The sequence below is a fragment of the Petromyzon marinus genome, unplaced genomic scaffold (assembly GCF_048934315.1).
Source record: "Petromyzon marinus isolate PM22_M1 ecotype Great Lakes invasive population unplaced genomic scaffold, UKy_Petmar_22M1.pri1.0 PM_G_Scaffold_49, whole genome shotgun sequence".
NCBI classification, from domain to species: domain Eukaryota; kingdom Metazoa; phylum Chordata; class Hyperoartia; order Petromyzontiformes; family Petromyzontidae; genus Petromyzon; species Petromyzon marinus.
In genome coordinates this window covers 277,563-299,247 of record NW_027423001.1, presented here as the reverse complement: position 1 = coordinate 299,247, position 21,685 = coordinate 277,563, and the positions used below count along the sequence as shown (strand labels likewise).

Sequence of the window (21,685 nt, the reverse complement as noted above, 5' to 3'; positions counted from 1 at the left end):
TGGTGAGTCTGTCGGTCTCTGTGTGTGATGAGTCTGTGGGTCTCTGTGTGGTGAGTCTATGGGTCTCTGTGTGGTGAGTCTGTGGGTCTCTGTGTGTGGTGAGTCTGTGGATCTCTGTGGGAGTGAATCTGTGGGTCTCTGTGTGTGGTGAGTCTGTGGGTCTCTGTGTGGTGAGTCTGTGGGTCTCTTTGTGAGTCTATGGGTCTCTGTGTGTGGTGAGTCTGTGGGTCTCTGTGTGGTGAGTCTGTGGGTCTCTGTGTGATGATTCTATGGGTCTCTGTGTGGTGAGTCTGTGGGTCTCTGTGTGTGGTGAGTTTGTGAGTCTCTGTGTGGTGAGTCTGTGGGTCTCTGTGTGGTGAGTCTATGAGTCTCTGTGTGGTGAGTCTGTGGGTGTCTGTGTGGTGAGTCTGTGGGTCTCTGTGTGTGGTGAGTCTGTTGGTCTCTGTGTGTGATGAGTCTATGGGTCTCTGTGTGGTGAGTCTATGGGTCTCTGTGTGGTGAGTCTGTGGGTCTCTGTGTGTGGTGAGTCTGTGGGTCTCTGTGTGGTGAGTCTATGGGTCTCTGTGTGGTGAGTCTGTGGGTCTCTGTGTGTGGTGAGTCTGTGGGTCTCTGTGGGAGTGAGTCTGTGGGTCTCTGTGTGTGGTGAGTCTGTGGGTCTCTGTGTGGTGAGTCTGTGGGTCTCTTTGTGAGTCTATGGGTCTCTGTGTGTGGTGAGTCTGTGGGTCTCTGTGTGGTGAGTCTGTGGGTCTCTGTGTGATGATTCTATGGGTCTCTGTGTGGTGAGTCTGTGGGTCTCTGTGTGGTGAGTCTATGGGTCTCTGTGTGGTGAGTCTACGGGTCTCTGTGTGTGGTGAGTCTGTGGGTCTCTGTGTGGTGAGTCTGTGGGTCTCTGTGTGGTGAGTCTATGGGTCTCTGTGTGGTGAGTCTATGGGTCTCTGTGTGGTGAGTCTATGGGTCTCTGTGTGGTGAGTCTATGGGTCTCTGTGTGTGGTGAGTTTATGGGTCTCTGTGTGTGGTGAGTCTATGGGTCTCTGTGTGTGGTGAGTCTGTGGGTCTCTGTGTGGTGAGTCTGTGGGTCTCTGTGTGGTGAGTCTGTGGGTCTCTGTATGGTGAGTCTATGGGTCTCTATGTGTGGTGAGTCTATGGGTCTCTGTGTGATGAGTCTATGGGTCTCTGTGTGGTGAGTCTATGGGTCTCTGTGTGGTGAGTCTGTGGGTCTCTGTGTGTGGTGAGTCTGTGGGTCTCTGTGTGGTGAGTCTATGGGTCTCTGTGTGGTGAGTCTGTGGGTCTCTGTGTGGTGAGTCTATGGGTCTCTGTGTGGTGAGTCTATGGGTCTCTGTGTGGTGAGTCTATGGGTCTCTGTGTGGTGAGTCTATAAGTATCTGTGTGTGCTGAGTCTATGAGTCTCTGTGTGGTGATGAGTCTATGAGTCTCTGTGTGCTGATTCTATGAGTCTCTGTGTGTGGTGAGTTTATGGGTCTCTGTGTGTGGTAAGTCTATGGGTCTCTGTGTGTGGTGAGTCTATGGGTCTCTGTGTGTGGTGAGTTTATGGGTCTCTGTGTGTCGTGAGTCTATGCGTCTCTGTGTGTCGTGAGTCTATGGGTCTCTGTGTGTGGTGAGTCTATGGGTCTCTGTGTGTGGTGAGTCTATGGGTCTCTGTGTGTGGTGAGTCTATGGGTCTCTGTGTGTGGTGAGTCTATGAGTCTCTGTGTGTGGTGAGTCTGTGGGTCTCTGTGTGTGGTGAGTCTATGGGTCTCTGTGTGTGGTGAGTCTGTGGGTCTCTGTGTGGTGAGTCTGTGGGTCTCTTTGTGAGTCTATGGGTCTCTGTGTGTGGTGAGTCTGTGGGTCTCTGTGTGGTGAGTCTGTGGGTCTCTGTGTGATGATTCTATGGGTCTCTGTGTGGTGAGTCTGTGGGTCTCTGTGTGGTGAGTCTATGGGTCTCTGTGTGGTGAGTCTACGGGTCTCTGTGTGTGGTGAGTCTGTGGGTCTCTGTGTGGTGAGTCTGTGGGTCTCTGTGTGGTGAGTCTATGGGTCTCTGTGTGGTGAGTCTATGGGTCTCTGTGTGGTGAGTCTATGGGTCTCTGTGTGGTGAGTCTATGGGTCTCTGTGTGTGGTGAGTTTATGGGTCTCTGTGTGTGGTGAGTCTATGGGTCTCTGTGTGTGGTGAGTCTGTGGGTCTCTGTGTGGTGAGTCTGTGGGTCTCTGTGTGGTGAGTCTGTGGGTCTCTGTATGGTGAGTCTATGGGTCTCTATGTGTGGTGAGTCTATGGGTCTCTGTGTGATGAGTCTATGGGTCTCTGTGTGGTGAGTCTATGGGTCTCTGTGTGGTGAGTCTGTGGGTCTCTGTGTGTGGTGAGTCTGTGGGTCTCTGTGTGGTGAGTCTATGGGTCTCTGTGTGGTGAGTCTGTGGGTCTCTGTGTGGTGAGTCTATGGGTCTCTGTGTGGTGAGTCTATGGGTCTCTGTGTGGTGAGTCTATGGGTCTCTGTGTGGTGAGTCTATAAGTATCTGTGTGTGCTGAGTCTATGAGTCTCTGTGTGGTGATGAGTCTATGAGTCTCTGTGTGCTGATTCTATGAGTCTCTGTGTGTGGTGAGTTTATGGGTCTCTGTGTGTGGTAAGTCTATGGGTCTCTGTGTGTGGTGAGTCTATGGGTCTCTGTGTGTGGTGAGTTTATGGGTCTCTGTGTGTCGTGAGTCTATGCGTCTCTGTGTGTCGTGAGTCTATGGGTCTCTGTGTGTGGTGAGTCTATGGGTCTCTGTGTGTGGTGAGTCTATGGGTCTCTGTGTGTGGTGAGTCTATGGGTCTCTGTGTGTGGTGAGTCTATGAGTCTCTGTGTGTGGTGAGTCTGTGGGTCTCTGTGTGTGGTGAGTCTATGGGTCTCTGTGTGTGGTGAGTCTATGGGTCTCTGTGTGGTGAGTCTACGGGTCTCTGTGTGTGGTGAGTCTGTGGGTCTCTGTGTGGTGAGTCTGTGGGTCTCTGTGTGGTGAGTCTATGGGTCTCTGTGTGGTGAGTCTATGGGTCTCTGTGTGGTGAGTCTATGGGTCTCTGTGTGGTGAGTCTATGGGTCTCTGTGTGTGGTGAGTTTATGGGTCTCTGTGTGTGGTGAGTCTATGGGTCTCTGTGTGTGGTGAGTCTGTGGGTCTCTGTGTGGTGAGTCTGTGGGTCTCTGTGTGGTGAGTCTGTGGGTCTCTGTATGGTGAGTCTATGGGTCTCTATGTGTGGTGAGTCTATGGGTCTCTGTGTGATGAGTCTATGGGTCTCTGTGTGGTGAGTCTATGGGTCTCTGTGTGGTGAGTCTGTGGGTCTCTGTGTGTGGTGAGTCTGTGGGTCTCTGTGTGGTGAGTCTATGGGTCTCTGTGTGGTGAGTCTGTGGGTCTCTGTGTGGTGAGTCTATGGGTCTCTGTGTGGTGAGTCTATGGGTCTCTGTGTGGTGAGTCTATGGGTCTCTGTGTGGTGAGTCTACAAGTATCTGTGTGTGCTGAGTCTATGAGTCTCTGTGTGGTGATGAGTCTATGAGTCTCTGTGTGCTGATTCTATGAGTCTCTGTGTGTGGTGAGTCTATGGGTCTCTGTGTGTGGTAAGTCTATGGGTCTCTGTGTGTGGTGAGTCTATGGGTCTCTGTGTGTGGTGAGTTTATGGGTCTCTGTGTGTCGTGAGTCTATGCGTCTCTGTGTGTGGTGAGTCTATGGGTCTCTGTGTGTGGTGAGTCTATGGGTCTCTGTGTGTGGTGAGTCTATGGGTCTCTGTGTGTGGTGAGTCTATGGGTCTCTGTGTGTGGTGAGTCTATGAGTCTCTGTGTGTGGTGAGTCTGTGGGTCTCTGTGTGTGGTGAGTCTATGGGTCTCTGTGTGTGGTGAGTCTATGGGTCTCTGTGTGTGGTGAGTCTATGGGTCTCTGTGTGTGGTAAGTCTATGGGTATCTGTGTGTGGTGAGACTATGGGTCTCTGTGTGTGGTGAGTCTATGGGTCTCTGTGTGTGGTGAGTCTATGGGTCTCTGTGTGTGGTGAGTCTATGGGTCTCTGTGTGTGGTGAGTCTATGGGTCTCTGTGTGTGGTGAGTCTATGGGTCTCTGTGTGTGGTGAGTCTATGGGTCTCTGTGTGTGGTGAGTCTATGAGTCTCTGTGTGTGGTGAGTCTGTGGGTCTCTGTGTGTGGTGAGTCTATGGGTCTCTGTGTGTGGTGAGTCTATGGGTATCTGTGTGTGGTGAGTCTATGGGTCTCTGTGTGGTGAGTCTGTGGGACTCTCTGTGTGGTGAGTCTGTGGGTCTCTTTGTGAGTCTATGGGTCTCTGTGTGGTGAGTCTGTGGGTCTCTGTGTGGTGAGTCTATGGGTCTCTGTGTGGTGAGTCTGTGGGTCTCTGTGTGTGGTGAGTCTGTGGGTCTCTGTGTGGTGAGTCTATGGGTCTCTGTGTGGTGAGTCTGTGGGTCTCTGTGTGGTGAGTCTATGGGGCTCTGTGTGGTGAGTCTATGGGTCTCTGTGTGTGGTGAGTCTATGGGTCTCTGTGTGGTGAGTCTGTGGGTCTCTGTGTGGTGAGTCTGTGGGTATCTGTGTGGTGAGTCTGTGGGTCTCTGTGTGTGGTGAGTCTGTGGGTCTCTGTGTGGTGAGTCTGTGGGTCTCTGTGTGGTGAGTCTGTGGGTCTCTGTGTGTGGTGAGTCTGTGGGTCTCTGTGTGGTGAGTCTGTGGGCCTCTGTGTGGTGAGTCTGTGGGTCTATGTGTGTGGTGAGTTTGTGAGTCTCTGTGTGGTGAGTCTATGAGTCTCTGTGTGGTGAGTCTGTGGGTCTCTGTGTGGTGAGTCTATGGGTCTCTGTGTGGTGAGTCTGTGGGTGTCTGTGTGGTGAGTCTGTGGGTCTCTGTGTGTGGTGAGTCTGTGGGTCTCTGTGTGTGATGAGTCTATGGGTCTCTGTGTGGTGAGTCTATGGGTCTCTGTGTGGTGAGTCTGTGGGTCTCTGTGTGTGGTGAGTTTGTGAGTCTATGTGTGGTGAGTCTGTGGGTCTCTGTGTGGTGAGTCTATGAGTCTCTGTGTGGTGAGTCTGTGGGTCTCTGTGTGGTGAGTCTATGGGTCTCTGTGTGGTGAGTCTGTGGGTGTCTGTGTGGTGAGTCTGTGGGTCTCTGTGTGTGGTGAGTCTGTGGGTCTCTGTGTGGTGAGTCTATGGGTCTCTGTGTGGTGAGTCTGTGGGTCTCTGTGTGTGGTGAGTCTGTGGGTGTCTGTGTGGTGAGTCTGTGGGTCTCTGTGTGTGGTGAGTCTGTGGGTCTCTGTGTGTGATGAGTCTATGGGTCTCTGTGTGGTGAGTCTATGGGTCTCTGTGTGGTGAGTCTGTGGGTCTCTGTGTGTGGTGAGTCTGTGGGTCTCTGTGTGGTGAGTCTATGGGTCTCTGTGTGTTGAGTCTGTGGGTCTCTGTGTGTGGTGAGTCTGTGGGTCTCTGTGTGAGTGAGTCTGTGGGTCTCTGTGTGTGGTGAGTCTATGGGTCTCTGTGTGTGGTGAGTCTAAGGGTCTCTGTGTGGTGAGTCTGTGGGTCTCTGTGTGGTGAGTCTGTGGGTCTCTGGGTGGTGAGTCTGTGGGTCTCTGTGTGTGGTGAGTCTGTGGGTCTGTGTGTGGTGAGTCTGTGGGTCGCTGTGTGTGGTGAGTCTATGGGTCTCTGTATGATGAGTCTGTGGGTCTCTGTGTGGTGATTCTGTGGGTCTCTGTGTGGTGAGTCTGTGGGTCTCTGTGTGATGAGCCTGTGGGTCTCTGTGTGTGGTGAGTCTGTGGGTCTCTGTGTAGTGAGTCTGTGGGTCTCTGTGTGGTGAGTCTGTGGGTCTCTGTGTGGTGAGTCTGTGGGTCTCTGTGTGTGGTGAGTCTGTGGGTCTCTGTGTGGTGAGTCTGTGGGTCTCTGTGTGGTGAGTCTGTGGGTCTCTGTGTGTGGTGAGTTTGTGAGTCTCTGTGTGGTGAGTCTGTGGGTCTCTGTGTGGTGAGTCTATGAGTCTCTGTGTGGTGAGTCTGTGGGTGTCCGAGTGGTGAGTCTGTGGGTCTCTGTGTGTGGTGAGTCTGTTGCTCTCTGTGTGTGATGAGTCTATGGGTCTCTGTGTGGTGAGTCTATGGGTCTCTGTGTGGTGAGTCTGTGGGTCTCTGTGTGTGGTGAATCTGTGGGTCTCTGTGTGGTGAGTCTATGGGTCTCTGTGTGGTGAGTCTGTGGGTCTCTGTGTGTGGTGAGTCTGTGGGTCTCTGTGGGAGTGAGTCTGTGGGTCTCTGTGTGTGGTGAGTCTGTGGGTCTCTGTGTGGTGAGTCTGTGGGTCTCTTTGTGAGTCTATGGGTCTCTGTGTGTGGTGAGTCTGTGGGTCTCTGTGTGGTGAGTCTGTGGGTCTCTGTGTGATGATTCTATGGGTCTCTGTGTGGTGAGTCTGTGGGTCTCTGTGTGGTGAGTCTATGGGTCTCTGTGTGGTGAGTCTACGGGTCTCTGTGTGTGGTGAGTCTGTGGGTCTCTGTGTGGTGAGTCTGTGGGTCTCTGTGTGGTGAGTCTATGGGTCTCTGTGTGGTGAGTCTATGGGTCTCTGTGTGGTGAGTCTATGGGTCTCTGTGTGGTGAGTCTATGGGTCTCTGTGTGGTGAGTCTATGGGTCTCTGTGTGGTGAGTCTGTCGGTCTCTGTGTGTGATGAGTCTGTGGGTCTCTGTGTGGTGAGTCTATGGGTCTCTGTGTGGTGAGTCTGTGGGTCTCTGTGTGTGGTGAGTCTGTGGATCTCTGTGGGAGTGAATCTGTGGGTCTCTGTGTGTGGTGAGTCTGTGGGTCTCTGTGTGGTGAGTCTGTGGGTCTCTTTGTGAGTCTATGGGTCTCTGTGTGTGGTGAGTCTGTGGGTCTCTGTGTGGTGAGTCTATGGGTCTCTGTGTGGTGAGTCTACGGGTCTCTGTGTGTGGTGAGTCTGTGGGTCTCTGTGTGGTGAGTCTGTGGGTCTCTGTGTGGTGAGTCTATGGGTCTCTGTGTGGTGAGTCTATGGGTCTCTGTGTGGTGAGTCTATGGGTCTCTGTGTGGTGAGTCTATGGGTCTCTGTGTGGTGAGTCTATGGGTCTCTGTGTGGTGAGTCTGTCGGTCTCTGTGTGTGATGAGTCTGTGGGTCTCTGTGTGGTGAGTCTATGGGTCTCTGTGTGGTGAGTCTGTGGGTCTCTGTGTGTGGTGAGTCTGTGGATCTCTGTGGGAGTGAATCTGTGGGTCTCTGTGTGTGGTGAGTCTGTGGGTCTCTGTGTGGTGAGTCTGTGGGTCTCTTTGTGAGTCTATGGGTCTCTGTGTGTGGTGAGTCTGTGGGTCTCTGTGTGGTGAGTCTGTGGGTCTCTGTGTGATGATTCTATGGGTCTCTGTGTGGTGAGTCTGTGGGTCTCTGTGTGTGGTGAGTTTGTGAGTCTCTGTGTGGTGAGTCTGTGGGTCTCTGTGTGGTGAGTCTATGAGTCTCTGTGTGGTGAGTCTGTGGGTGTCTGTGTGGTGAGTCTGTGGGTCTCTGTGTGTGGTGAGTCTGTTGGTCTCTGTGTGTGATGAGTCTATGGGTCTCTGTGTGGTGAGTCTATGGGTCTCTGTGTGGTGAGTCTGTGGGTCTCTGTGTGTGGTGAGTCTGTGGGTCTCTGTGTGGTGAGTCTATGGGTCTCTGTGTGGTGAGTCTGTGGGTCTCTGTGTGTGGTGAGTCTGTGGGTCTCTGTGGGAGTGAGTCTGTGGGTCTCTGTGTGTGGTGAGTCTGTGGGTCTCTGTGTGGTGAGTCTGTGGGTCTCTTTGTGAGTCTATGGGTCTCTGTGTGTGGTGAGTCTGTGGGTCTCTGTGTGGTGAGTCTGTGGGTCTCTGTGTGATGATTCTATGGGTCTCTGTGTGGTGAGTCTGTGGGTCTCTGTGTGGTGAGTCTATGGGTCTCTGTGTGGTGAGTCTACGGGTCTCTGTGTGTGGTGAGTCTGTGGGTCTCTGTGTGGTGAGTCTGTGGGTCTCTGTGTGGTGAGTCTATGGGTCTCTGTGTGGTGAGTCTATGGGTCTCTGTGTGGTGAGTCTATGGGTCTCTGTGTGGTGAGTCTATGGGTCTCTGTGTGTGGTGAGTTTATGGGTCTCTGTGTGTGGTGAGTCTATGGGTCTCTGTGTGTGGTGAGTCTGTGGGTCTCTGTGTGGTGAGTCTGTGGGTCTCTGTGTGGTGAGTCTGTGGGTCTCTGTATGGTGAGTCTATGGGTCTCTATGTGTGGTGAGTCTATGGGTCTCTGTGTGATGAGTCTATGGGTCTCTGTGTGGTGAGTCTATGGGTCTCTGTGTGGTGAGTCTGTGGGTCTCTGTGTGTGGTGAGTCTGTGGGTCTCTGTGTGGTGAGTCTATGGGTCTCTGTGTGGTGAGTCTGTGGGTCTCTGTGTGGTGAGTCTATGGGTCTCTGTGTGGTGAGTCTATGGGTCTCTGTGTGGTGAGTCTATGGGTCTCTGTGTGGTGAGTCTATAAGTATCTGTGTGTGCTGAGTCTATGAGTCTCTGTGTGGTGATGAGTCTATGAGTCTCTGTGTGCTGATTCTATGAGTCTCTGTGTGTGGTGAGTTTATGGGTCTCTGTGTGTGGTAAGTCTATGGGTCTCTGTGTGTGGTGAGTCTATGGGTCTCTGTGTGTGGTGAGTTTATGGGTCTCTGTGTGTCGTGAGTCTATGCGTCTCTGTGTGTCGTGAGTCTATGGGTCTCTGTGTGTGGTGAGTCTATGGGTCTCTGTGTGTGGTGAGTCTATGGGTCTCTGTGTGTGGTGAGTCTATGGGTCTCTGTGTGTGGTGAGTCTATGAGTCTCTGTGTGTGGTGAGTCTGTGGGTCTCTGTGTGTGGTGAGTCTATGGGTCTCTGTGTGTGGTGAGTCTATGGGTCTCTGTGTGGTGAGTCTACGGGTCTCTGTGTGTGGTGAGTCTGTGGGTCTCTGTGTGGTGAGTCTGTGGGTCTCTGTGTGGTGAGTCTATGGGTCTCTGTGTGGTGAGTCTATGGGTCTCTGTGTGGTGAGTCTATGGGTCTCTGTGTGGTGAGTCTATGGGTCTCTGTGTGTGGTGAGTTTATGGGTCTCTGTGTGTGGTGAGTCTATGGGTCTCTGTGTGTGGTGAGTCTGTGGGTCTCTGTGTGGTGAGTCTGTGGGTCTCTGTGTGGTGAGTCTGTGGGTCTCTGTATGGTGAGTCTATGGGTCTCTATGTGTGGTGAGTCTATGGGTCTCTGTGTGATGAGTCTATGGGTCTCTGTGTGGTGAGTCTATGGGTCTCTGTGTGGTGAGTCTGTGGGTCTCTGTGTGTGGTGAGTCTGTGGGTCTCTGTGTGGTGAGTCTATGGGTCTCTGTGTGGTGAGTCTGTGGGTCTCTGTGTGGTGAGTCTATGGGTCTCTGTGTGGTGAGTCTATGGGTCTCTGTGTGGTGAGTCTATGGGTCTCTGTGTGGTGAGTCTATAAGTATCTGTGTGTGCTGAGTCTATGAGTCTCTGTGTGGTGATGAGTCTATGAGTCTCTGTGTGCTGATTCTATGAGTCTCTGTGTGTGGTGAGTCTATGGGTCTCTGTGTGTGGTAAGTCTATGGGTCTCTGTGTGTGGTGAGTCTATGGGTCTCTGTGTGTGGTGAGTTTATGGGTCTCTGTGTGTCGTGAGTCTATGCGTCTCTGTGTGTGGTGAGTCTATGGGTCTCTGTGTGTGGTGAGTCTATGGGTCTCTGTGTGTGGTGAGTCTATGGGTCTCTGTGTGTGGTGAGTCTATGGGTCTCTGTGTGTGGTGAGTCTATGAGTCTCTGTGTGTGGTGAGTCTGTGGGTCTCTGTGTGTGGTGAGTCTATGGGTCTCTGTGTGTGGTGAGTCTATGGGTCTCTGTGTGTGGTGAGTCTATGGGTCTCTGTGTGTGGTAAGTCTATGGGTATCTGTGTGTGGTGAGACTATGGGTCTCTGTGTGTGGTGAGTCTATGGGTCTCTGTGTGTGGTGAGTCTATGGGTCTCTGTGTGTGGTGAGTCTATGGGTCTCTGTGTGTGGTGAGTCTATGGGTCTCTGTGTGTGGTGAGTCTATGGGTCTCTGTGTGTGGTGAGTCTATGGGTCTCTGTGTGTGGTGAGTCTATGAGTCTCTGTGTGTGGTGAGTCTGTGGGTCTCTGTGTGTGGTGAGTCTATGGGTCTCTGTGTGTGGTGAGTCTATGGGTATCTGTGTGTGGTGAGTCTATGGGTCTCTGTGTGGTGAGTCTGTGGGACTCTCTGTGTGGTGAGTCTATGGGTCTCTTTGTGAGTCTATGGGTCTCTGTGTGTGGAGAGTCTGTGGGTCTCTGTGTGATGAGCCTGTGGGTCTCTGTGTGTGGTGAGTCTGTGGGTCTCTGTGTAGTGAGTCTGTGGGTCTCTGTGTGGTGAGTCTGTGGGTCTCTGTGTGGTGAGTCTGTGGGTCTCTGTGTGTGGTGAGTCTGTGGGTCTCTGTGTGGTGAGTCTGTGGGTCTCTGTGTGGTGAGTCTGTGGGTCTCTGTGTGTGGTGAGTTTGTGAGTCTCTGTGTGGTGAGTCTGTGGGTCTCTGTGTGGTGAGTCTATGAGTCTCTGTGTGGTGAGTCTGTGGGTCTCTGTGTGTGGTGAGTATGTTGGTCAATGTGTGTGATGAGTCTATGGGTCTCTGTGTGGTGAGTCTATGGGTCTCTGTGTGGTGAGTCTGTGGGTCTCTGTGTGTGATGAGTCTGTGGGTCTCTGTGTGGTGAGTCTATGGGTCTCTGTGTGGTGAGTCTGTGGGTCTCTGTGTGTGGTGAGTCTGTGGGTCTCTGTGGGAGTGAGTCTGTGGGTCTCTGTGTGTGGTGAGTCTGTGGGTCTCTGTGTGGTGAGTCTGTGGGTCTCTTTGTGAGTCTATGGGTCTCTGTGTGTGGTGAGTCTGTGGGTCTCTGTGTGGTGAGTCTGTGGGTCTCTGTGTGATGATTCTATGGGTCTCTGTGTGGTGAGTCTGTGGGTCTCTGTGTGTGGTGAGTTTGTGAGTCTCTGTGTGGTGAGTCTGTGGGTCTCTGTGTGGTGAGTCTATGAGTCTCTGTGTGGTGAGTCTGTGGGTGTCTGTGTGGTGAGTCTGTGGGTCTCTGTGTGTGGTGAGTCTGTTGGTCTCTGTGTGTGATGAGTCTATGGGTCTCTGTGTGGTGAGTCTATGGGTCTCTGTGTGGTGAGTCTGTGGGTCTCTGTGTGTGGTGAGTCTGTGGGTCTCTGTGTGGTGAGTCTATGGGTCTCTGTGTGGTGAGTCTGTGGGTCTCTGTGTGTGGTGAGTCTGTGGGTCTCTGTGGGAGTGAGTCTGTGGGTCTCTGTGTGTGGTGAGTCTGTGGGTCTCTGTGTGGTGAGTCTGTGGGTCTCTTTGTGAGTCTATGGGTCTCTGTGTGTGGTGAGTCTGTGGGTCTCTGTGTGGTGAGTCTGTGGGTCTCTGTGTGATGATTCTATGGGTCTCTGTGTGGTGAGTCTGTGGGTCTCTGTGTGGTGAGTCTATGGGTCTCTGTGTGGTGAGTCTACGGGTCTCTGTGTGTGGTGAGTCTGTGGGTCTCTGTGTGGTGAGTCTGTGGGTCTCTGTGTGGTGAGTCTATGGGTCTCTGTGTGGTGAGTCTATGGGTCTCTGTGTGGTGAGTCTATGGGTCTCTGTGTGGTGAGTCTATGGGTCTCTGTGTGTGGTGAGTTTATGGGTCTCTGTGTGTGGTGAGTCTATGGGTCTCTGTGTGTGGTGAGTCTGTGGGTCTCTGTGTGGTGAGTCTGTGGGTCTCTGTGTGGTGAGTCTGTGGGTCTCTGTATGGTGAGTCTATGGGTCTCTATGTGTGGTGAGTCTATGGGTCTCTGTGTGATGAGTCTATGGGTCTCTGTGTGGTGAGTCTATGGGTCTCTGTGTGGTGAGTCTGTGGGTCTCTGTGTGTGGTGAGTCTGTGGGTCTCTGTGTGGTGAGTCTATGGGTCTCTGTGTGGTGAGTCTGTGGGTCTCTGTGTGGTGAGTCTGTGGGTCTCTGTGTGTGGTGAGTCTGTGGGTCTGTGTGTGGTGAGTCTGTGGGTCTCTGTGTGGTGAGTCTATGGGTCTCTGTGTGGTGAGTCTATGGGTCTCTGTGTGTGGTGAGTTTATGGGTCTCTGTGTGTGGTGAGTCCGTGGGTCTCTGTGTGATGAGTCTGTGGGTCTCTGTGTGTGGTGAGTCTGTGGGCTCTGTGTAGTGAGTCTGTGGGTCTCTGTGTGGTGAGTCTGTGGGTCTCTGTGTGTGGTGAGTTTGTGAGTCTCTGTGTGGTGAGTCTGTGGGTCTCTGTGTGGTGAGTCTATGAGTCTCTGTGTGGTGAGTCTGTGGGTGTCTGTGTGGTGAGTCTGTGGGTCTCTGTGTGTGGTGAGTCTGTTGGTCTCTGTGTGTGATGAGTCTATGGGTCTCTGTGTGGTGAGTCTATGGGTCTCTGTGTGGTGAGTCTGTGGGTCTCTGTGTGTGGTGAGTCTGTGGGTCTCTGTGTGCTGAGTCTATGGGTCTCTGTGTGGTGAGTCTGTGGGTCTCTGTGTGTGGTGAGTCTGTGGGTCTCTGTGTGAGTGAGTCTGTGGGTCTCTGTGTGTGGTGAGTCTGTGGGTCTCTGTGTGGTGAGTCTGTGGGTCTCTTTGTGAGTCTATGGGTCTCTGTGTGGTGAGTCTGTGGGACTCTCTGTGTGGTGAGTCTATGGGTCTCTGTGTGGTGAGTCTGTGGGTCTCTTTGTGAGTCTATGGGTCTCTGTGTGTGGTGAGTCTGTGGGTCTCTGTGTGGTGAGTCTGTGGGTCTCTGTGTGATGATTCTATGGGTCACTGTGTGGTGAGTCTGTGGGTCTCTGTGTGGTGAGTCTATGGGTCTCTGTGTGGTGAGTCTATGGGTCTCTGTGTGTGGTGAGTCTGTGGGTCTCTGTGTGGTGAGTCTGTGGGTCTCTGTGTGGTGAGTCTATGGGTCTCTGTGTGGTGAGTCTATGGGTCTCTGTGTGGTGAGTCTATGGGTCTCTGTGTGGTGAGTCTATGGGTCTCTGTGTGTGGTGAGTTTATGGGTCTCTGTGTCTGGTGAGTCTATGGGTCTCTGTGTGTGGTGAGTCTGTGGGTCTCTGTGTGGTGAGTCTGTGGGTCTCTGTGTGGTGAGTCTGTGGGTCTCTGTGTGGTGAGTCTATGGGTCTCTGTGTGTGGTGAGTCTATGGGTCTCTGTGTGATGAGTCTATGGGTCTCTGTGTGGTGAGTCTATGGGTCTCTGTGTGGTGAGTCTGTGGGTCTCTGTGTGTGGTGAGTCTGTGGGTCTCTGTGTGGTGAGTCTATGGGTCTCTGTGTGGTGAGTCTATGGGTCTCTGTGTGGTGAGTCTGTGGGTCTCTGTGTGTGGTGAGTCTGTGGGTCTCTGTGTGGTGAGTCTATGGGGCTCTGTGTGGTGAGTCTATGGGTCTCTGTGTGGTGAGTCTATGGTTCTCTGTGTGGTGAGTCTATGAGTATCTGTGTGTGCTGAGTCTATGAGTCTCTGTGTGGTGATGAGTCTATGAGTCTCTGTGTGCTGATTCTATGAGTCTCTGTGTGTGGTGAGTCTATGGGTCTCTGTGTGTGGTGAGTCTATGGGTCTCTGTGTGTGGTGAGACTATGGGTCTCTGTGTGTGGTGAGTCTATGGGTCTCTGTGTGTCGTGAGTCTATGGGTCTCTGTGTGTGGTGAGTCTATGGGTCTCTGTGTGTGGTGAGTCTATGGGTCTCTGTGTGTGGTGAGTCTATGAGTCTCTGTGTGTGGTGAGTCTGTGGGTCTCTGTGTGTGGTGAGTCTATGGGTCTCTGTGTGGTGAGTCTGTGGGACTCTCTGTGTGGTGAGTCTATGGGTCTCTGTGTGGTGAGTCTATGGGTCTCTATGTGTGTTGAGTCTGTGGGTCTCATCATCATCATCATAGTCATCATCGTCATCATCGTCGTCATCGTCGTCATCGTCGTCATCGTCCTCGTCACGTTCCTCGCGCCGTCTGAGGTGCCACCCACCCAGCACGGACGGTGAGGGACCCTCCTCCCCGCCGGCCTTGCTCCACCGATATCTGATGGGCGACGTCCCCTCCGTGGACAGGCACTGCAGCGACAGCTCCTCGCCCTGCTGCAGCGAACCGTTCACCACGCAGCTGGGCTGGGACGGCTTCACTGTGCCAGGTGGGACAGTGGGGGGTGGGGGTGGGGCAGCAGGAGAAAGGGCTCACAACAGGCCCAAGTCCTCTCTGTTGCGCTCCGTTTGGCGCCTGTGGCCACGTGACGAAACAAGATCAACGTGCGCACGTAACACTCGTAGACACCCACGGGCACCCAGACACCCACGGGCACCCACAGAGAGCCGCAGACACAGAGACACCCACAGAGACCCACAAGAGACACTCACAGAGACCCACAGAGACTCACAGAGACCCACAGACACCCACAGAGACCCACAGACACAGAGACACTCACAGAGACCCACAGAGACACCCACAGAGACCCACAGAGACCCACAGAGACTCACAGAGACCCACAGAGACCCGCAGACACAGAGACACTCACAGAGACTCACAAAGACCCACAGACACAGAGACACAGAGACACTCACAGACACTCACAGTGACCCACAGACACCCAGACCCACAGAGACCCACAGACACAGAGACACCCACAGAGACCCACAGACACCCAGACCCACAGAGACCCACAGAGACCCGCAGACACAGAGACACCCACAGAGACCCACAGAGACTCACAGAGACCCAGAGACCCGCAGACACAGAGACCCACAGAGACCCACAGAGACCCACAGACACCCAGACCCACAGAGACCCACAGAGACCCACAGACACCCAGACCCACAGAGACCCACAGAGACCCACAGACGCCCAGACCCACAGAGACCCGCAGACACAGAGACTCACAGAGACCCACAGAGACCCGCAGACACAGAGACACCCACAGAGACTCACAGAGACCCACAGAGACGTGCAGACACAGAGACACCCATAGAGACGCACAGAGACCCACAGACACCCAGACCCACAGAGACCCACAGAGACCCACAGACACCCAGACCCACAGAGACCCGCAGACACAGAGACACTCACAGAGACCCAGAGACCCACAGACACAGAGATCCACAGAGACCCACAGAGACCCGCAGACACAGAGACACTCACAGAGACTCACAGAGACCCACAGACACAGAGACACTCACAGAGACTCACAGAGACCCACAGACACCCACAAAGACCCAGAGACCCGCAGACACAGAGACACCCACAGAGACCTGCAGAGACCCACAGACACCCAGACCCACAGAGACCCACAGACACAGAGACACCCACAGAGACCCACAGACACCCAGACCAACAGAGACCCACAGAGACCCGCAGACACAGAGACCCACAGAGACTCACAGAGACCCAGAGACCCGCAGACACAGAGACCCACAGAGACCCACAGAGACCCACAGACACCCAGACCCACAGAGACCCACAGAGACCCACAGACACCCAGAGACCCACAGAGACCCACAGACGCCCAGACCCACAGAGACCCGCAGACACAGAGACTCACAGAGACCCACAGAGACCCGCAGACACAGAGACACCCACAGAGACCCACAGAGACCCGCAGAGACCCACAGAGACTCACAGAGAACCACACAGACGTGTAGACACAGAGACACCCATAGAGACCCACAGAGACCCACAGACACCCAGACCCACAGAGACCCACAGAGACCCACAGACACCCAGACCCACAGAGACCCGCAGACACAGAGACACTCACAGAGACCCAGAGACCCACAGACACAGAGACCCAGAGAGACCCACAGAGACTCACAGAGACCCGCAGACACAGAGACACTCACAGAGACCCACAGAGACCCACAGAGACCCACAGACACCCGCAGACACAGAGACACCCACAGAGACCCAAAGAGACCCACAGACACAGAGAAACCCACAGAGACCCACAGAGACCCACAGAGACCCATAGAGACTCGCAGACACAGAGACACCCACAAAGACCCACAGAGACCCACAGAGACTCACAGAGACCCACAGAGACCCGCAGACACAGAGACACTCACAGAGACCCACAGACACAGAGACACCCACAGAGACCCACAGAGACCCACAGAGACCCACAGAGACTCACAGAGACACTCACAGAGACCCACAGAGACCCACAGAGACCCACAGACACAGAGACCCACAGAGACCCACAGAGACCCGCAGACAATAGAGACCCACAGAGACCCACAGAGACCCACAGACACAGAGACACTCACAGAGACCCACAGAGACTCACAGAGACCCACAGAGACCCGCAGACACAGAGACCCACAGAGACCCACAGAGACCCACAGACACAGAGACACCCACAGAGACCCACAGCACGGTTGGCTACTTTACGGCGCGAAACAAGTTCAACGTGCACACGTACACTCGTAGACACCCACAGACACCCAGACCCACAGAGACCCACACGTACACGCACGCACACGTGTGTGTGCGTGCGTGCACGTACGTGCGTGTACGTGCGTGTACGTATGTCTACATGTGTGCGTGTACGTGCGTACGTGCGTGCAAGTGCGTGTACGTGCGTGTACGTGCGTGTGTGCGTGTGTGTACGTGCATGTGTGTACGTGTGTGTACGTGCGTGTGCGTGCGTGCATGTGCGTGCGTGCGTGTACATGCGTGTACGTGCATGTGTGTGCGTGCGTGCACGTGCGTGTACATGCGTGTGCGCGCGTGTACGTGTGTGTGTGTACGTGCGTGTGTGTACGTGTGTGTACGGGTGCGAGGGGCTGGTAACCCCTCCACCTTCAATTAATTACCACTAAACCACGAGTTAAACTGAAATATGTAACTAATAAGCTTGTGCCGGAGGCCCCGGGGGGCCAGGCGTCTATGACGTCTCCTGGCCAAACCCCAATTGGCGGAGCCAGGAGATTGAATATCTACCCTCGGGGCTCCTCCAGAAACAACGAAAAGCCACTACGGGTGGCCACGTGGAATGTTCGAACGCTCACTGCGGAGGAGAGGCTGCCACTCCTCTGTCGGGAGCTGGAACGGTACCGCCTGGATCTGTGTGGCATTCAGGAGGTCCGGTGGACCGGCTCTGGCTCCTGCCACCATGAGGGGTGGACCGTCCTCTACTCGGGGCAGCAGACTGCCAAACAACAGGGTGTGGCTCTTCTTTTGAACAAAAGAATGAGGGGGCGTGGGAGCGTAGCGGTGAGGTGTGAGAAGCTGTAAGTCCCAGGCTACTTTGGGCTCGCCTTCCCATCAACCGGAGGCAAGGAATGGTGGTCGTTGTTACTTATGCCCCCACCAAAGATGAACATCCGTGGAGGGATGCAGGCAAAGCCGATGAGTCAGATGCCTTCTATGACCTCCTGTCACAGGTGCTGGCTAAAGTGGCCCCTCGGGATAGAGTTATCATGTTGGGTGACTTCAATGCCCGAGTTGGTCATGATACTGGCACCTGGTCTGGAGTGATTGGAGGGCATGGGCCAGATCAGCTCAATAACAACGGTAGGAGGCTGCTAGATTTTTGTGCAGCCCATGGGCTTGTAATTACCAACACGCTGTTCCGGCATCAGCGCATCCACACAACATCATGGATGCATGCCGGGTCCAAGCAAGAACATCTGCTGGACTACATAGTGACGGACCAGCGGATGCGAGCCCATGTCCTTGACACCAGGACCTACCGTGGAGCTGATCTGCCCTCTGACCATCGACTAGTCATCTGTAAGATGTGCCTGCCATTCTTCCACTCTGGTGGTGGGTGTATACCCAGGACCCCATTCCAACCTAAAGTGGCCTGGTCTCAGTTATCTGATGAAAGTTGCTATGCGAGAATTTCATCATCGCTTGCGGCTGGGATTGGCATCGTCCTCCACTCCTCCTGATGTCGAGGGTAAATGGGCGAGGTTTAGGACTGTGACTCATGCAGCTGCAATGGCTGCTTTGGGTACGCGGTCCAGACCTCCCCATAGACCCTGGCTGACAGAGGAGGTGTTCAGGATGGTTGAGAAAAAGCGACAGGCCCACTGTCATCGGCTACAGAATCCCACGTCAGAGAATGTGGAGGCTTACCGCAGCCTTCGCTCGGAGGTTCGGAGAGCCGTGAGGCGCTGCAAGGATGGGTGGTAGTCGCGGGTTGCTGAGGAGATTGAGTCTGCCTCAGTGGCCCGTGATCACAAATCTCTATTTAACTCCATCAAAAAAGTAATTTGCAGCGCCACACCTATTACCATCATTAGGGGAAAAAACGGTGACCCAATCTCCGACCCCCAGAAACAGGTTTGCAGGTTTTCTGAGCATTTCTGTGAGGTCCTGGGGGAGGGAAAATCCCTCAGCCAGGAAAACATCGAGGCACAAAGTGAGGATGACCCTGCTGAGGCTGCGGTGCCTCAAATATTGGAAGAAGTCACCCCCTGTGAGTGGCTGGCTGAGGTGCCATCTGTTGAGGAAGTACTGAAGGCGATCCGGAGTCTGAGACCAGAAAAGGCAGCGGGCAGAGATGATCTCCCAAGCGAAATGCTGAGGGAGGGAGGCGTTTGTGCACAGACTGCCCTATATGACATCATAACAACAGTCTGGACCACTGGATGGGTTCCGCAGGATTGGAAGGATGCCCTGGTGGTCCCCCTTTTTAAGAAGGGGGACCGCACAGACTGTAACAACTACAGGGGCATCTCACTCCTCAGTGTGCCGGGAAAGGTCCTGGCAAGGATTATTCAACATCGCCTTGCCAGGCATGCTGAGGAGAGGCTTGCGGAGCCCCAATGCGGTTTCAGGAAAGGGCGGTCCTGCACAGATGCCATATTTTCTGTCCGTCTGCTACAGCAGAGGTGTAGGGAATTCCAACAAGACCTACATCTCTGCTTTATTGACCTGGTCAAGGCCTATGATACCATCAGTAGGCCTGGGCTCTGGGTTGTTCTTCGTGCTTTTGGAGTACCTGACCCTCTGCTCACGATCATTAAGGACCTTCATGATGGTGAGCGGGCCCGGGTACAACTACGTGGCCGGGAGTCAGAGCCATTCCCTGTTAACCTTGGGGTGTGACAGGGATGTCCTCTGGCTCCCACATTATTTAACATCTACTTTGACCACGTAGTTCGTGAAGCCTTCAATAGCTGTACCGGGGGAATCTCCATATGGTACAGATATAATGGGAGGCTGATCGACGCCCGGGTGCGGTCAAGGGATGGCTCCCTATTGCTCAACCATGTTATGTATGCTGATGATTTGGTAATAACTGCTCATTCAGAGGAGGAGTTGGAAACGCTGCTGCTGAGACTGGAGCGTGCCACTAAGAGGTGGGGCCTTACCATCAGCCCCACCAAAACTAAGCACCTGCCTGGGTATTTTGTACCATCGGACACTCCGCCCCCAAAACTCCCAATCGGTGATGGGGCAGTTGTGGAGAGAGTGGAGAGTTTCCCATACCTGGGCAGTGTGCTTATGACTGGCTCCAGTTTAACAGCAGAGGTCTCACTCCGAATCAGTCGAGTGGCAATATCTTTTCATCGGTTGCGTAACGCTGTGTGGAAGCTACCTGGTCTGTCGCTCCGCACTAAGCTTCAGGTCTTCTCGGCCACGGTCATTCCCTCCCTTCTCTACGCTTGCGAAACGTGGACCCCCCTAATGGAACATCTTCGCCGGTTAGAAACATTTATGCTGGCCTGCCTACGATCCATCCTGGGTTTAACCAGAATGGATTGTGTGAGGAGCTCACAAATCCTTGAAAGATCTGGGCAAGGTCCCATCGGTGAGCTCCTCCGGCGGGGAAGGCTGCGATGGCTGGGTCATGTAGCCCGCATGCCCAGCCACCGCATGCCGAAACAGCTTTTGTTTGGCCGGATTGAGGGGGCTACGCGGGCACGGCACGGGCTAGAGAAGAGATGGAGTGATGTGGTACAGGAGGACGTGGAGCTGAGTGGACTTGCCGATGACTGGTACCAGCGGTGTCAAGATCGGCCTCTGTGGAGGAGGCTCGTGAAGGACGCTACTGGGCAGTTGGAGGCACTCACCCTCCAACAACAACGGAGGGCGGAGGAGCGACGCTCACAACAACGAGCGGAGCGCCGGGTGGCTAAAGCACAGCAGGTTGCCACAGTCAGTCGACCCGTGGCACCTGGGTCTGCCCCGTGACCTCCTGCCAGCGGGCGTTCGACACTTCACGTGGCCTCAGGGTGCACATAGCCTGGCACAAGCGTCGTGGTGACGTCACCGCCACTTAGTGGCGAATGGCGGTTGTTGTTGTTGTACGTGCGTGCGTGCATGTACGTGCGTGTGTGTGCGTGTGTGTACGTGCGTGCGTGTACGTGTGTGTACGTGCGTGTGCGTGCGTGCATGTGCGCGTGCGTGCGTGTGTGTACGTGCGTGTGCGTGTACGTGTGTACGTGCGTGCGTGTACATGTGTACGTGCGTGTGCGTGCGTGTGCGTGCATGTGTGTACGTGCGTGTGCGTGCGTATACGTGTGTGTACGTGCATGCGTGTGTGTACGTGTGTGTGCGTGCGTGTACGTGTGTGTACGTGCGTACCTGCGTGTGCATACGTGCGTGTGCGCGTGCGTGCGTTCGTTACCCAGCACGGTGAGCCTGATGGTCTCCAGCTTGATGAAAGTGCCGAACTTCACCTTGCACGTGTAGACGCCGGCGTCGCTCGCCCGCAGCCCGGCGATCTGCAGCGACGCGTCCCTCCGCGTCGCGTTGCGGGCGAATCGCACGCGGGACGCGAAGTCCGGGTAGATGTGCCCCTCGCCCCCGGCGAACGTGGCAACCTGAGGGCAGGGGGGTGGGGGACGGACAAAAAGGGCTCCGCCATCGCCACCGCCGCCGCCGTGAGGCTATCCGCACGTACCTACACGGAGACAATTTCAACCGAGGAGATGGATTCTGGGCTTAGCAATCGTCGGAAGGATTTGACAAACCATTTGGGGTCTTAATTGATTGTTCACGCTTACAGTTACCAAGAGAGATTCGTTCATGAGGCTATCCGCACGTACAAACACGGAGACAATTTCAACCGAGGAGATGGATTCTGGGCTTAGCAATCATTGGAAGGATTTGATAAACCATTTGGGGTCTTAATTGCTTGTTCACCCTTACGGTTACCAAGAGAGATTCGTTCATGAGGCTATCCGCACGTACAAACACGGAGACAATTTCAACCGAGGAGATGGATTCTGGGCTTAGCAATCGTTGGAAGGATTTGACAAACCATTTGGGGTCTTAATTGATTGTTCACACTTACGGTTACCAAGAGAGATTCGTTCATGAGGCTATCCGCACGTACAAACACGGAGACAATTTCAACCGAGGAGATGGATTCTGGGCTTAGCAATCATTGGAAGGATTTGATCAACCATTTGGGGTCTTAATTGCTTGTTCACCCTTACGGTTACCAAGAGAGATTCGTTCATGAGGCTATCCGCACGTACAAACACGGAGACAATTTCAACCGAGGAGATGGATTCTGGGCTTAGCAATCGTTGGAAGGATTTGATAAACCATTTGGGGTCTTAATTGATTGTTCACGCTTACGGTTACCAAGAGAGATTCGTTCATGAGGCTATCCGCATATACAAACACGGAGACAATTTCAACCGAGAAGATGGATTCTGGGCTTAGCAATCGTTGGAAGGATTTGATAAACCATTTCGGGTCTTAATTGATTGTTCACGCTTACGGTTACCAAGAGAGTTTCGTTCATGAGGCTATCCGCACGTACAAACACGGAGACAATTTCAACCGAGGAGATGGATTCTGGGCTTAGCAATCGTCGG

At 53.9% G+C, this 21,685-nt stretch overlaps 1 protein-coding gene across 2 annotated transcripts in view; it reads right to left on the bottom strand.

Moving 5' to 3' along the window:
- The window catches only part of LOC142917410 (coxsackievirus and adenovirus receptor homolog), a 67,389-nt gene that overhangs the window by 24,206 nt on the left and 21,498 nt on the right, over positions 1–21,685 (bottom strand). For both annotated transcript variants that reach the window (XM_076062067.1, XM_076062068.1), the window contains exons 3-4: positions 20,485–20,680; positions 13,885–14,037 (exon numbers count right to left, since the gene is read on the bottom strand). In XM_076062067.1, the coding sequence (XP_075918182.1) occupies positions 13,885–14,037; positions 20,485–20,680 (349 nt within the window). The remainder of the gene's footprint in view (positions 1–13,884; positions 14,038–20,484; positions 20,681–21,685) is intronic.